Raw genomic sequence first — 16,839 nt, forward strand, 5'->3', positions numbered from 1 at the left:
GAAAGCATGGGGCTCTACCTCCTTGCCCCCAAGTGCCTTCATGGCATGTTACGGGGATACCTTTACCTTTTTACCTTTTACTATTATTATTATTATTATTATTATTATTATTATTATTATTATTATTATATATCCCTCTGTCTGTCAACAATTTAACACAAACTCGCTGGGTTGTACTCGAATAAGCATTCTCTTACATTCCATGACATAACAACCCCTTTCTATTTTCTCACTATTTGTAAGTAAAGAAGTGAGCGACATAATAGCCACAATGAGTGCTGATCATCTACTGTGAAGCAAACTATGGAAATGTGAATGAAAAACACTCTTATATTAGTGACATTCTTTAACAAAAAAGCCTATTTTTTATTTTATAGAACCTAAATAAAGGAGTTTAAGAGCCTATTTTAGGCTCCTAAAATGCCACTTTTTAGGACCTAAAATTCCGCTCTCTACTTATAAGACACTTTGTAGATACCAGAACGTATACCACTGGTGGCTAATTGGCAGAACTATCTGCATCTAAAAATAGACTGTACGTGGACTGTACACATGTCATTGGTAATTTTGTTTCTCTTTCATGTGCCACAAATTGCAAAGGTTATTGATATAGATAATATCACCAGTATTATAAAAGAATGAATATTTTACGCCACATTAAACCTACGATTTGCATCCAAAACATTGCACTGGAAACTATATTTTTGTTGGGAAGTTTTTTTGCTCTATTTAGCAATACAAAAATTTTCATAAGTTGTTTCTACTTAAAGTTGTGAAACGTGCCATTGTCAAAATCTGATCAGCTTCAGTTTCTTGTTTTGTATTTCGAAACATTGCGTATCACTTTAAATTTACGGCCACAAAAATTGCGAAAATAGTTTGTGTTGTGATATCCGCGGGCCCACCGTGGCTTGCTGGTCATGATGTGAAAACCTGTTGAGTCACTTTGTCTGGTTTAAAGGTCTTCAGAAGCGTGCTAAATCTTGGTACTCGTTAGTTCTGTTTGGATTCCACACGATTTTCTTCCAGCATCTGCAAGGAGGTCAAGATATTTGGTAATACTCTATACCGCACGGACCTATAATCATCGCGCTAGACGAATTGAGCATCACGGCTTCATCGAGCAATTCTCTTTACGTATAGTTCACACAGCTGTGGCAGCTATTCTTACTAATATTATTTATTTAAATTCAAATATACAGAATAAAGAAATATAATTACAAAACAAACAAAGAGAAATACAAATAAAATAATACGAGCAATATAAAAGGAAGATACAGTAGTATTAACAAAATTTGAGACCGAATGAGCAGCGCTCGTGCTCGGTCGCAGTTCAGGTATAATATTAAAATAAAAAATAATAATAATATAAATAAATAAGTAAAATAAAATAGGAACTAAAATATAATTACAGCGGCAATGGAATTATGTAATATAATATTAACACTAGAGAAGAATAATATCGCACGTGAAAAGTAGGACTAATATATATTTCAAATTTATAGAATACAAATATAATATAGGTTGATTAATTCATACACATAGGCTATAAATTTATTTAATCAAATTGAAGATATTAACACGTTTCTAATTTTCTTGTTATATGTTAGTGGGTTACATGTTAGAAGTTCTGGGTTTAATTTAGTTAAAGCATTGTGCAACCGAGGGCCAAAATTTATACTATGCTTTAGACCAGCAGATGTGAGACATTTAGGTTCTACTAATGTTGAATTAATATTTCGTCTTGTGTCATAATTGTGTGTCTGTAATACAAACTTATTACGATTTTTATGATAAAATTTTAACAGCGTATACTTATACATTTGTTCAATATTAAATACATTAAATTCAGAATAAATTAATTTAGTTGGGTAATCGAAACGTTTCTTCAAACAAATTTTAATTATTCGTTTTTGTAGTAAATTTAACGGACTAAGATTAATTTTTGTACTTGCACCCCAAACAATTATACCATATTGAATGATAGACTGAATAATGGCCAAATAAACATAGCGTAGAACTCTAATAGGTAAGTAGCATCGAAGATTAACGAATTTATAAATTGTTTTACGAAGCCTCTTACAAAGATAAGTAATGTGATGAGGCCATTTTAAATTGTGATCAATAATGATACCTAGATATTTGACATACGTGGCTTCTTTCAAAGGTGGACATTTACAACTTTTGGGATCTAAACAATTTTCACTGTGTATTATTAGTCTATATTTATCGCTAAATTTTAAATTCTGAACACTGGCAGCTGTTAACGAAAATGGTACTAAAGTTGATTTGGATATATTTAAAGAAAGGAAGTTGGAATTAAGCCATTTTTTAACAATGTTAGCGCCTATATTAGCATATAAGAAATACTTTCGGATATCAATAGAATAACTGATATGTCGTAGCTACATAATACATAATCTCAAACCAATCTCAAACCCATGTTTTAAATAGGCCTATAACTGTACCGAATTTAAGAGGATGTGTTAAAATATATCCAATGGGAAATTAAAAATAGAAGTACTTAATTTTAAAAAATCGAGGTAAACAAAATATACGTGTATTTAACAAATTTATAGAAATTAAACGTACCAGGTAACTTAAACCACAGAATACAGAAGTAAAAACGAAAATATGTGGTATATTAAAAGCATTTTGAACTTCCAATACCACTTGTATCCTGAGAAATGTAAAATTGAAGGTGTGATGCTGAGGCTACACAGAGCGCTACACTATGTACTGTACGCGATGTTCGCTATATCCAGTGGTCACTTTTATTTATTTTAGTTGGTTATTTAACGACGCTGTATCAACTACTAGGTTATTTAGCGTCGATGAGGTTGGTGATAGCGAGATGATATTTGGCGAGAAGAGGCCGAGGATTCGCCAGAGATTACCTTGTATTCACATTACGGTGGGGGAAAACCTCGGAAAAAACCCAACCAGGTAATCAGCCCAAGCGGGGATCGAACCCGCGCCCGAACGCAACTTCAGACCGGCAGGCAAGCGCCTTAACCGGTGGTCACACTGAAAGCTTTGTTTTTACGAGACAATGCTTTCCGCTCCATTCAAACATTTCATGTCATAGCCCCTATGATAGTCGATCAATCGGGCTGTAATTTTTATGATTGATAGGCTAGTGTCTAAGGAAAGCATATAAAAGAATTCAAAATCAAATTTAAAAAAAATCAGGAAAAATACTAACTTCGAAGTGATCTGTCCAAAATAGATATTTACACCTGATTTTTATAGAGAAAAATATAAATATACACGGGTTAAATTTATTTTAATGTAAACATGTACGAAAATGTTTAAAACTAATCGGAGTTAGCAATCACTCATACTCTCTCCTCACTCGCTCACACTTTCTCTCCCTCACTCGCTAACATTCTCTCTCCAGACTCGCTCATACTCTCTTTCGACTCGCTCATACTCTCTTTCCGCACTCGCTGATACTCCCTCACACTCTCCTCGCTCACACCCTCTATCCCTCACTCGCTAACACACTCTCCACACTCCAGTGTTGCCAACTGGACGGAAATTCCGTCATTGACCGAATTTCAACGTAGCGGACGGGAAAAGAATGACTTTGACTGGTGACGGATTTTCGGCGGAAATTACTATTTACATCGTCTTTTGACTTTTTTTAACTGCTGTCATTTATAATTATTTAATTTTTGGGAAATTTTACTTTTTCTTTGAACAGAACTGTCCGTTCCGTACCATGTTAAGGAATCCCCTGTTTCAGATTTCCTCATAGTCAAATCAAAGGTTGACGAATTATTATTTTAATCAAGATTGGTAAGTAAGTTGTGTTAAAATTTGCTTTTTATTTGTATATAGACATAATGAGTGGGCCTTGTTATTTTTTATTTTGACGGATTCTGACGGATTTTCATATATTAGACTGACGGGGATATAATTTATGAGTTGGCAACACTGCATACTCACTCACTATCATTCGCACACTATCCCAATCCCCTACTAATTCCCTCTCATTCGCTCACTGTCTCATCCTCAGTCTTTTCCACATGCTCATTACGTCATTCGCTCACTCATTTTCTTCCATCCACTTACTCGCAGACACATGAACTGACATTTTATAAGGCTTAGTTCCGTTTCAAAAAAGAGTCAAGAAATAAATTTTGAATAGAAATTCCATGTGTTCTTGAAATGGCATATGATATCCCCTATCTTGCTCATTCTGTTTTAGACGCAATATAAGTTCACACTCCGCTCTACTCATCTTCGGAGATACCACAGATATAGACCAGACAGTTTCATAGCTGTAAACAGAGTGTAAGGTCAATCCCGGTTGAGGAACTGGATCTCGCCCTTAGCATTCCTGCCCAGCATCGGTTCGTGGTTATGACCATAATATAGAGAAAGCTGTATCGACTTACCATATCCTTTTGGTATTATCAATTTTTATGCCATCCTGTGCTATGTATACAAAAAAGTGTAATATATTAACTAGGGTTTAGATAAAGTGAAGCGGAAAGTTTGGTGAAATGTTATTTGTGAAGACAGGGAAAACGGGAGCTCGCCCTAGGCATTCCTGCCTGACACCGGCTCTCGGTTTTCAGCATTGCAAAGAGAAAGTTGTACCTGGCTGGCTATATTCTTCTGGTATTATCGACTTTTGTGCCATATACATATACCGGAAAAAAATAGGATATATATTTAAATATACCACCACAAGTAGCCCACGTATCAAAGCAGTAAACATCAAGAAACGAAACAGAGTTTTCTGCTACTGGAAGGGCACGGCTGTTTTTTCTACACTATAAACAAGTCCGTTTTAACATGAGTTTGCGGTTTAACTTACATCTGTGAATTTTTTAGTTGCCCTGACAACTGTAGTTGTTGCGTGGCTTTCCTGCTTGCATCAAATGAGAAGAATGGCCGATTATCATCTCGAAATGCAAATCGTCCTCCATTGTCTCTACGCAGGGAAAGGTTTTGTGATTAACTTCCTGACAGCAGAAATATAATACACGATATCTGCAGACATAAGGAGATGAAACAGGTCAAATGTGAAAGTGCTATAGAAATAGTGTATGAAGATGTTTGAGATTATTATGTTCATTGAGGTCAATAAGTCCATCACTATGGCATTATTTTGATGTTCTTAACCCTGGAAAAATGGACTTTATTACAAACGTCTTTCTTTAAATGGCGTTGATGTTGATAAATAAAATGAATTTAAGCTTTAACCTTTTAACTTAATCTGCATTTTATTGATAGTTAAACTGTTATTAAATTGTATAAAAATAATCTTGAGAAGTGTGCAATGTATTCTTGAGGAAAATCATTTGGCGATACTGGAGAAATATTTATAGCATCCCACTGCTTCGAAAGGCGTTCGGATAGCTCAACAGATATTGAGCAATTGACTGCGGTCTGAAAGGTCTTGGGTTCAATCTCGGATGGTAAAGAGGTTTTTCTCGTCGCTAATCTTCTAGAACTTCCATCATATGAGTCGATTAGAGTCATAACTCACTTGTTCCAAAAATGAAAATTTTCACAAATGAGGGAAAACATATTTGTAATACTTGGAGCCCATTTTCTTCACAATGAAAGTTAATAAATGAAAGAGCAATGATTAAAAATTACTATTCAGATTTGTAACCGTATTTATTTACACAGGAGTAAAAGTTATTTAGCTTCAAATTATGGATCATACGAGTTTTGACAATGGCCTTTGGATCATGAGTGTTCTGAGAGTGCTCCGTTTGGAACATGTCAGTTTAGATAATGTCCAGTTGGGATCATGTGGGATTTTACAGTAACAAATTAAAATATTACACAATAACATTACCTCAAGCATATTTTTAATTCAATATAAAAGAATAGCATGGTAATTCATAGTCATTCTTAGCGCGGGCTTCCGGTGGATGATCAGCGAACTAACGTTTTCATATTGTTAGCGATATATGATATGATATGATATGATATGATATGATATGATATGATATGATATGATATGATATGATATGATATGATATGATATGATATGATATGATATGATATGAATCCTGTACAAGTAATCACTAGATAGCCGGGGCTAGTTTAGCACGCTCGTAGCGCGGGCTAGCGAAATGTCTATGCATAGCACCCTAGGTGTCAAATTATTAAATTCTTCAGATGATTACATTTTACAAAAGAATATAGTAAAATATACAGTAAATTGAGGGGTCCAGTCAGGGAGAAGGATAAGTCACAAATCTTGGAATAGGGAAATTAAGTATTCTCAGAACAGTCTGAGAATTTATGGTAGAAATTTAAATTCCAGTGGGCCAAGCTATTGCTAGAGTTATTGCAATTATAACACAACATTCTAGAGACGAGAAAAAACTAAATTTTCTTAGAAAAGCGGGTTCTTCCCTTATTTGAGTCTACCCAACTATTTGCAACCTACGAAAGAAATACTGATTATAAATTTTATCAAAACTCAAATTTTCGTTACTGCATTCCTTTATATCACAAGATTAATATCTGCTTTCATCAATTTGCACATATTTTCAGTATTGTTCAGTTTATTATTCACGGCACCATCAATGACATACATATAGAACTTGAATACATTATAATTGTGATAAAACACTCGGCCCTATGTAATTTACCATTACATCAGTAGGAACCAAGCAGAATCAGAAAAGAATATTAATCTTGCTAGTTTGGCCTGGTTTCTTTTCGTTATTTCTGGAGCTGCTATACATTTCCGTGGTCGTCCTCTCTCTCCAACCGGTAATACGTTCTCTTCCATAATATCACGCTTACAAAATGCTCAATTACAGCCGCTAAATTCACTGTTGTATGCATTTATTAACCCTACAATTGTGTTTGTAGTTTAATCAAACGGTATTAAACAGTTAGTATAATTTTTTGTGTTCAATTGTATGGTTTTTCGTGTGTTTAGACTGTATAATTTATGTGTGCAATTTGTATAGGTTTTTGTGTGTTTAGTTGGTGTGTGAGTTAAGACTGTATATGAGTTTAGTTTGTATAATTTTTTGTGTGTTTAGTGTGGATAGTTGTGTGTTCAGATTATAATTTACTAGTGGCTTGTGCAGCAATTGCTGCAAACTAAGTCCATAAAAAGTTAAAATAAAAATTGTTCAGATTTATTTTCAATGAAGAATACCAAACATTTTGATAGTTATTTGCTTCCATAATAGTGAAACATACTCCCTCTGATTTTTTTTTTTTTTTTTTTGCCAAATACTTTTCCTTCAGTTCTTGAGTTTCAATGCGAAATCGCTAGTAACAATGTCAGGATGATCAGTGGGTTTTTCATGTGGGAGTAATGCAGTAGCTATTTCGGGTAATTGCGGATTGTATGTTAAAGTTAAGAAAATGTAAGGTTTGTCATGCTTTGAACAAAAGATTTAGCATCTTGGTATAGCTGCTGCATGTTTTGTGAACTACCCTGAAATATAGAGGGCAGAATTACTTTTTCCACTAAGAGATCTTGCTGAGGTGATCAAGAGACTACAAAAATCTTATAGGCCTCTTATTTTATCAATAAGTAATACCTTTTGGTCTTTTCTTATGAATTGTAATTTTTTGCGCTTCTTCCAGACAATACTGATCTATCAAATACTGCTGGATTAATTTGTGTAACAATGAATATTATTTCGTATATTTTCTGTAATATAGGCTGTTGTGAGGAATTTATTGCTGAGATGTGGAAAATGAGGCGAATGATATGTCAGAGTTGTAGAATCTTATATACGCCCTAAATAAAATTGTCCATCGTAAATCGTTAGCAGCTTCATTGTTTCATTTGTTGCTGGTTGCGGGAAATAAACTTACTCATCACGGTAGCAAGAAGTGAAATGGCATGCTATTTTCCCTACAACAAAATATGCTTGGCAGCGATCACAAATCTAATCAATTAAACCAAAGAAATATGAAATTAATTTTGATGTAGTTTAAAGACGCAGCTAAAATAGGAAGCATGACTCAATTACTACCAAGGAAAGTTAGAGAATCAGACATACTGTATAAATATCTATATCACACTGCCGTTACATATATGAAAAGGATCCACACCACTTGATTAATAATTGTAAACATATTTCATTTTTAATAACAACATTGTTACCTTACGTAAGTTTTATAGTTTTCAGTAACATAAATTTATATAGGCCTATAGCTGTTACTCAGTAAATTATAGAAATCAAGATCTAATATAAAATATTCTTTCTCTGCGTCTACTTACATAAAGCTCCAAAAGGTTTCACTTTCATATATCAGTATAGCATTATGTTTTGCATTAACTATAATAATATTTCATTTTTAATGGTAATAATGTCATCAAACATTCTTAAGTTTTGTAGTTCTTAATATCCTATACACAGCTGTACTCGGAAAACTATAGACCAGAGAATCAGACCTGTAAATTATGTTTTATACGTTATCAAAAAATTGCACAAATGAAGATCGACATATTGGAATTATGATGGGAAAGAATCTGAGCCGTCTGAACTCTGTCAGCAATCCTGTAGGTCATGGCCTTCGTGTAATAGCCTATTGTTTATTGTAGTGTGTGTGTTTTGTTTCATTCTGAAATGCAACACGGCCGACTTGATGCTCGCTTCGCTTAAGGAAGCGAACATCAAGTCGACCGTGAATGCAATTAATTAGTTCTCAAAACTGACGAAAGATGGATTTTGGAAAAAAGGAAAATAATGTAGGAAAATTGACATTTTATTGAAAACTACTATTTTTTCGAAAACCTTTGGGTTCCAAGCTTCAAAATGAAGGGTCATTTATTAAAATCCCTTCAGCCGTTTTCCCGTAATTTCCATTACCAGTTCAAATTATATATATATATATATATATATATAGATGTGTCTAGTTTGCATAATTTTTTGTGGATGTTTAGTTTGCATAATTTATGTGTTTAGTCTGTATAGTTTTTCATGTTTAGTTGGTATAGTTTGTGTGTTTGTAAGTATAGTGTAAGCTCTCTTGGACTGGCTCCCCAAGTGTAGTAGCCCTTCAGCTCACCCTACACTGCTGTAGGAGGCCGTTGCCCTTATGGGATTTCAGGTTTTTCGTATTTTCGTATTAAAACATATGGGATAGTAGTTCCCGAACCATGTGTAACAATTGATTTTAATTGTTTCATCTATGTGTATTTTAATACTGCTTGATTAAATTGAATCCAGTTTTTATATATTATATGGTATATGGATATTAAGGTCTATTAATACTGTATGTATCTTAATACGTTAGATTCGTTAGCTCCATTACAAAATTGTAATCTATCTTAACACCGAATTAATGTAACACTATTTTTTGCGGAAAGCTTTTCATCTATAAATGTGCCCAATCATATGTTAAGAAAAATCATGTATGAGTCTAAGGATGTGTACGTAAAGGTAGAATAGTTTGTTCAGAAAAGACCGTTCTCACGTTGAATAAGCTTGCTTATTTCCATTCCAAAAATTCAGATGCCTGTTGGGTATAGAGAGAATTTTTTGTTATTGTTTCGAAGCTCACAGAACAGTCAACAGCGTGTAAAGCTTCAACCCACTAAAAATGATGCAGTTATGTCTAAACATCCAGAACTTCGTGGAATGCTGTGATTTCGCTGCATGGTAACTCTCGCCTACACAGCACACGACTGATCCAGCAATAAATTATTGAAATTAACTGGGATTTACTCCCTCGTCCAGCCTACAGTCCACAATCCCAACCTATAGTTCCCAATGTTTTAGTTCAGTTTAAGATTTTCTGCATGATAAATAGTTCCAGGACAATGACGAACTAATGAACTATAGGAATTAATGAGACACCAAGAAACGTTTAATGTTTTCAAGTCTGACCAGCTAGCATTATCCGTATAGGCTATACATCACATATTCATTATATATGAGGTCTCGCCTACCTCATTGAATATTACACGACTACTATGAAGTAGCCAATGTGTATTATCACCATTTAATACGAGAAAAATTCGTTCCGGCACCGGGAATCGAACCCGGGACCTCTCAGCTCTACGCGCTGAGTGCTCTTTCCAATTGAGCTATGCCGGGACACGATCCACGGTGCCGGCCGAACTCCTCTCGTAATGTTTTACGGTCTTACTATACGTATAGGCTATATTTGTTTCATGTACTTTTAATATATAATAATAATAATAATAATAATAATAATAATAATAATAATAATAATAATAATAATAACAATAATAATAATAATAATAATAATAATAATCTGTGACACGATAGCCCATGAAGGACCATGACCGACCAGCCGGCTGCTGCCTCATGGCCACATGCCGAAGCAGAAGTGCACGATCATCCAACCAGAGTGGAGGTATCGTGTGGTTAGCACGATGATCCCCCCAGCCGTTATAGCTGACTTTCTTAACCGGTTTTCGCTACCTATCGTAGCTCCCCAAGTGCATCACGATGCTGGGTGGGCACCGGTCCCATACACTGGCCGCAATGTCATGAGAAAATTTCTTCCCCCATGAGGACTCGAAACAGCGCGAATTCCGTAACGCGACTCCTAGGCAGGATGCCTTAGGGTAGGTACACGTTGGAGCAACGATAAACGATAAAAGAAATGACCTAGCGACACTTTGGTATTATCAAAGAATCAAGTGTTCATATCGGAGCAACGAGGACGCGGGAAGAGAACATTTTGATTTATCAGTAGAAGATATTCTATGCATCCACTTAATGAAAAAGAAGATATATAGGAAATATCAGCTGCTAGGGTCAAGTTTAATATAACTTAAATACGTACAAAATTGAACCCGTTTCTCATCCCAAAGGTAGTATAAATTCGTTGTGCTGTGATTGGTTATTGTGGTCACATAATGTATCACGAATAAATACACAACTGATCAATTTGCCAATATCTACAACAATTAATTTAATATGCCGAAATAGTAATAAATCTATTAATATTCGGATATATTGATAACCACCGGTCATTATACAGATCAATATTATCTTAATCAGAGATTATATGAACGACAAGAGCGAAGAAAATGGAACTTATCTTTTTCGTCGCTTTTATCGTGTATCTTCGCTTTTATCGTTACTCCAATATGCACACCTCAATGATAATGCATGCTTCAATTCTCTCTGATATAGCATCGCTGGTTCTTTTATCGTTTATCGTCGCTCCAACTTGTACGTACCCTTAGACCACGACGCCACGGCGCGGGACAATTTTGATATATATTAAGACTATTTCACGTAGATTACTTTAATAAACACAAAAATGAATTTGTGAACTTTTTACAACGCACAAACATAGAATAAGAATGTAATTTAGGCAACAGTGACATTTCTTTAAGACAACACGAAGGCATAAGAAAGTCAATAATATTATTGTCGCATCTAAGTTACGAAACTGCCGATAATAAAATAATTGCTGAATTACTGTCGAAAACTGTTGTAACTTTGATACCACAGTGTTCTACTTGATATAAGAGAAAAAGTATAAAATAGAAAACTGAAACATCGCTTATAAAATTGTAAATTTAGCCAAAAAAAATTATGACAGTATTCTAGGACGAAAGAGCATAAAAAACCACATCAAATGCCATATGTAACTCAAAATTCAATTTTTTTTTGTTACGACACTTTTCTACTGGGGGAGCGATATGAAAGTTGGTAAACATCGCGATTGTTTTGTTTTTCATTGTTGAAGCCAACTGAAAGCTTCACATAACATAAATTAGATTGTGTGTTAGGATTTGGCTGCTTGTGTGGCTGATTTAATCGTAATTTAATTGTTTTTGACACAATGGCTGATCGCGAGGGCAAAGAAAGGCAACTAGAAAGCAATTGAAAGGTTGGGTGCAAGAAAGGCACTTCTCTCAAGTGCAAGTTCTGAGAAAATTGATGTTGAAAATTCAATAAATAATGTTATCTATGCACGCCTTTCCATTTTGGGTACTCCTGTCCTCTATGATCATAGTACTGAACTACAACTTGGTGATCATATGCGTAACAGTTCAGAGAACACAATAAAGCGTTTTACTCAAAAAAGGGCACATCCTCTAAAATGCCCTTCTTGCACCCAGCCCCTCAATTATCAATAAACGAAGCTGCACGTACAGTTACACTTCTGCAGGAAGGTCATTTACAGAGGTATGTTGCTAGGGGTTGTACAGGACACGATCGAAAATTTGGAAACACTTTCAAGATAATGGAACAGTATCTAGAAGACGTGAAACTTGCCTCCAGAGGAAAACAGCTCCTCCTGCACAGGGCCGTTTTATGCTTATACAAGCATTACTGAACCGCCAAGTAACAGCACGAGAGGTACAGGTAAACCTACCAACGTATTCCGAATCTCACCCGTCCGGTGGCATCAATGACGTCACGTTGCAGCGAAATAAGGAACAAAACTGCTGGAAGGATCGATGGCTGTCATGGCGACTGTACATGTTGTTGTTTGTGCTACGCTAGCAAAATTTTGCGAAATTTTCGTACTCCCATCTCGTTCAAAGAAAAGATAGCATAAACAATTTATTTCTTGAACCGGTAGTAATAACGGGTCCGTTGACATGTTCGCTCATAAGCCATTAACATATTGTTTTTACGTTGTGCTCATTACAAACAATACAGCAGAACTGAAGCAGAACACACCGCCATGATATAACAGTGCACGATGTTATTCGTCTGCTAATTCCCGCCCTATACAAGAACCAATCAGATTCACTGATGGAGACTGCCACCACCTCTGCAAGTTGATGGCACCGGTGTGACACCGGTGGAGCATCAATGACGTCATCGGTGGAATTCGGAACACCGTGATTCCATCGGATTGCTCACCGGTGAGATTCGGAATTCGCTCTACAGCAGGCTACAGGGATCAGAATTAGCGATCAGATCATCAGAAACAGACTAAAAGAGGCTGGTTTAACGTCCAGACGAAGCGTTGAAATTCCCTTGGAATGAGACTGCAGTTCGGCATAGAACATGTTCACTGGGAGTTACAACTTTGGCGACTTGATGAGTGTCGGTTTTGCTTATATGGGTCAGATGGTCGTCGACGTTTCTGGAGACGACGAGGAGAGCAATTCCATCCTGAAGCAGTTCAACCTGTTGTTCATACGAAGGTGGGTCCGTTATGGTGTGGACAGGTATAAATTTGAATACAAAAACAGAGCTCAACTTTATTATAAATGGAACCTTGACTGTGAACGTTACATTAATGAGATCGTAGAACCTCACGTTATTCCTAAACTGGGACAATTGGGAAAAATGCATTGTTTATGCATGACAATGCCAGAGCACATGTTGGCAACGATGTGTAGGAATTCATGCAGGAGCACAATCTACAAGTAATGGAGTGGCCATCCAGGAGTCCAGATTTAAATCCAGTAGAACAAATCTGGGGTTAACTGGAACAACGCATTCGACGGCGAAATGTACTTTCGAGCCCTTGAGAAAGCCCTAATGGAAGAATAGAGACTTCCAGGGCGGGTGATTTACTCGCCCTGGAGACTTCTGTGACAAGAAAAACTGCGGCGTCTTGTCAGAAGAATGAACAGGCGTTGCAATGCTGTCATATATGCTAGGGGAGGCAGTACTCGATATTAACTTGCTTTCACTAACGTTTTAATATGAATTTCATTAACCTGTGACATGTGGGAGCATTTTAGTTTAAGACATTTTCTTAAAAATAATTGTACATTATGCAACGAGCCTATAATGGTAGTAATTAAGACGCAAGTATATAATTTTCATACGAGCGTCTTAATTACCATTATAGGCAAGTTTCATACGACTTTTTATGCTCGACCATATTTCGAACTTGAAATTATTTACAATTAGGTCTTCTTATGGTTATTGCGAACTGACCTGAATTGTGAGATGTGCGCAGACGCGAAAGTATTGATTTTTTCCGAGGCCGAATGTCATTGACCTTGGCAGAGAATAAGATGAAGATTACTCTGATATAACCTGGAAATTGATTTAGAATTGAAAAACGAGATGACAAGTGGAATTTATTTGAATATTATTTACAATTAACGCTAATTATTATAGTAACAGAACATAACCTTCTGCGACAGTATTGGATTTCCAGCCTCCGTGACTTTTCGGTAATTGTCTTTCGATTGCATATCCGAGAATAATCGATACTTGCGGTTTTATAATGGTACAAAGGTGATTTGTCATTGGCTGAACACCTGAACTTTAATGCATAGGTGTACTTTAATGAGGTGTATTAAAGGGCTACTACCTTGTGTATAATTACTACATTTCGGCATGGTCGAGCATACATTTAAGTGAGTTCTCTTAGAAGAATGTTTATGTAATTGTAAGTTTCATTAAAATAGAATAATCTTTACTTTCACTATAACTTCAGTGTGATTTGTACCGGTGGAGAAAATATATGCAGGTTTAATGAAGTGACTACTTTTATCTTTTGAGCAGTGTATTTTTAATTGGTTATTTTACGACGTTTTTCAACAGCTATTGTTATCTAGCGTATGAATGAGATGAAAGTGATAATGCCGGTGAAATGAATACAAGGTCCACACCTGTGGAGTATCGGTTAGCGCGTCTAGCCGCGAAACCAGGTGGTCCGGGTTCGATTCCCGGTCGGGACAAGTTACTTGGTTGAGGTTTTTCCGGGGTTTTCTCTCAACCCAATATGAGCAAATGCTGGGTAACTTTCGGTGTTGGACCCCTGACTCATTTCACCCTCATTATCACTTTCACCTCATTCAGACGCTGAATAACCTAAGCTGTTGTTAAAGCGTCATAAAATAACCTACTAAAATACAGGGTCGAACGCCGAAAATTACTCAGCAGTTGCTTTTATTGGTTTGGGGGAAAAACCTCGGAAAAAACCTAAGCGAGGTAACTTGTCCCAATCACGATTTGAACCCGGGCCCATTCGTTTCACAGTCAGGCGTACTAACCGTTACTCCACAGCGATGGACTCCTACGTACGTAGTGCAGTGTGACAGGTAAGGTAAAACCGACTGAATGTGCATTACACAGACCAATAACAAACTACAGCAATGTAACAGAGGCGATAACCCTGATGGAATTGCATGGAGTAATAGCACATTCTAGTATATACAGTCACGAAGCTCAATACGTAGGGAATACGCATCCATAGATATTTGCTAACCACTAGGATCGCTACTATGGCCTCATCACATACAATGTGAAACAGTACCGGCACAGTCTATTGTTTCTAGTACCCTCATCAACACAAGCTTCGTGACTGTGTATCGTCGTTGTTCCTGTAATAAATCCTATGTGGAAAATATACAATTTTTCAGTAGGAAGAAAAAACACATTTATTCATCATATGGCAGCCGTACATAAGGGATTGTGAATTCTTACATTTTCGAAAGAAAGAAATATAATTACATATAGGAGATTTTATTATTTGCTTTATCACTATTTAAGCAAAAATCTGAAAATCTATAAATATGTCACATAGGAGTTATTGCAGAACAACGACGATATACTAGACTGTGGTAATATCTTGCAGCAGTCGTTACCAAAAATTCATATTCGAAAGTGGAGATCCTAGTGGTTGTTCTCTTTTAGGTTGCCATTTCATAATATGGAAATGGCTTACTTGATACATAGGCTATTTGATCAGGGGTGTAATTCATCGAGCGTATGTTTCTTAACAAAAAATGAACCTCTGTGTGTGACCTATCATTCCTCAGAGTTTGTCAGTGAGGTCCTAATACATCCTGTATATTTACAGAGTGTCCTCATCTAAAATGTGCACTTACCTGTAAAGTTGAGAAGCAAAAGTATCCACCAAGTCATTATTAAAAGCTTGTTTTGCAGTAGAAACTTCCGGCGACCACGGAACAGATTCATAGCGTCGTAAAGGTATTACTTCCGAAGCATCATTACGTCATCCAGATGATCCTTCTATTGACGTTATAACAGAAATGACGTAGAACTCTGAACACGGTCCCAGAAGTCTAGTGTCAACTGAGCTACACCTAATCCTGTTACTAGAAAGGCGATAACAAAGTCTTCTGCACGTATCCCAAGGTCGCATTCTCCAATCGTAGCTTGATGACTTCCTTAGTGGGAATCACACGTCAGAAATCCGGCTGTCTTAACACACTTGGTTCCTAAATATGGCATGCCTTGAAGCACAGATGTCAGCTACACAGAAATTTTAGGCACACAATACTCCATCAACTATGTGAATATGTGCTCAACCTTGAAATAAAAAGATTTTTACCTCTGATAAAATAGTCTTGTTTCTGAATGTAAATGATTAGGATTTATAGAAGGTGTGGCAGTCGCGATGTAATGTAAGTGTGATCCTGTAAGAGTCGTAAGTCTTATATTCCGATAATTATTTCCAATTACATTGTTTTTCTTTGGAGTGTCAGGCAATTAAGACCTGTGATATATCTGAAGTTAGCTTCGGGTGTGAAATAAGTCACTTAACTGGAAGAAGAGATTTTAAAATGGCTGTAATAAGCTCATTAAAACAGAACATAATTATTTGCATATTACGAAATTAAAATGTGTTTATTCTAAAGAGAGATTGTGATTAATAACACTTTCTAAGTCAGATGTACTGTACTGATTTTATTTTCTTTTTTTCAGTGAAGGCAAATTATTACAAATACCGCAGTACGATGAAATACATATTATTATTATTATTATTATTATTATTATTATTATTATTATTATTATTGTTATTGTTATTGTTATTATTATTATTATTATTATTATTATTATTATTATTATTATTATTACTGATATATTAAATTATTTGATTTAATGTATTTAATTAATTTTCCATTACTTTTTATGGTAATAATAATTTTAATACATTAATGTTTTCGTAATTATG

General features: G+C 35.6%; 1 protein-coding gene across 1 annotated transcript in view; it reads right to left on the reverse strand.

Annotated features, from left to right (window-relative positions):
• Positions 1 to 16,543, reverse strand: part of LOC138694784 (uncharacterized) — an 85,129-nt gene extending 68,586 nt beyond the window's left edge. The window contains exon 1 of the mRNA XM_069818846.1: positions 15,749 to 16,543. Coding sequence (XP_069674947.1) covers positions 15,749 to 15,839 — 91 coding nt within the window. The 5' untranslated portion in view covers positions 15,840 to 16,543. The remainder of the gene's footprint in view (positions 1 to 15,748) is intronic.
• Positions 16,544 to 16,839: the final 296 nt, after the last annotated feature.

The sequence above is a fragment of the Periplaneta americana genome, chromosome 2 (assembly GCF_040183065.1).
Source record: "Periplaneta americana isolate PAMFEO1 chromosome 2, P.americana_PAMFEO1_priV1, whole genome shotgun sequence".
NCBI lineage: Eukaryota > Metazoa > Arthropoda > Insecta > Blattodea > Blattidae > Periplaneta > Periplaneta americana.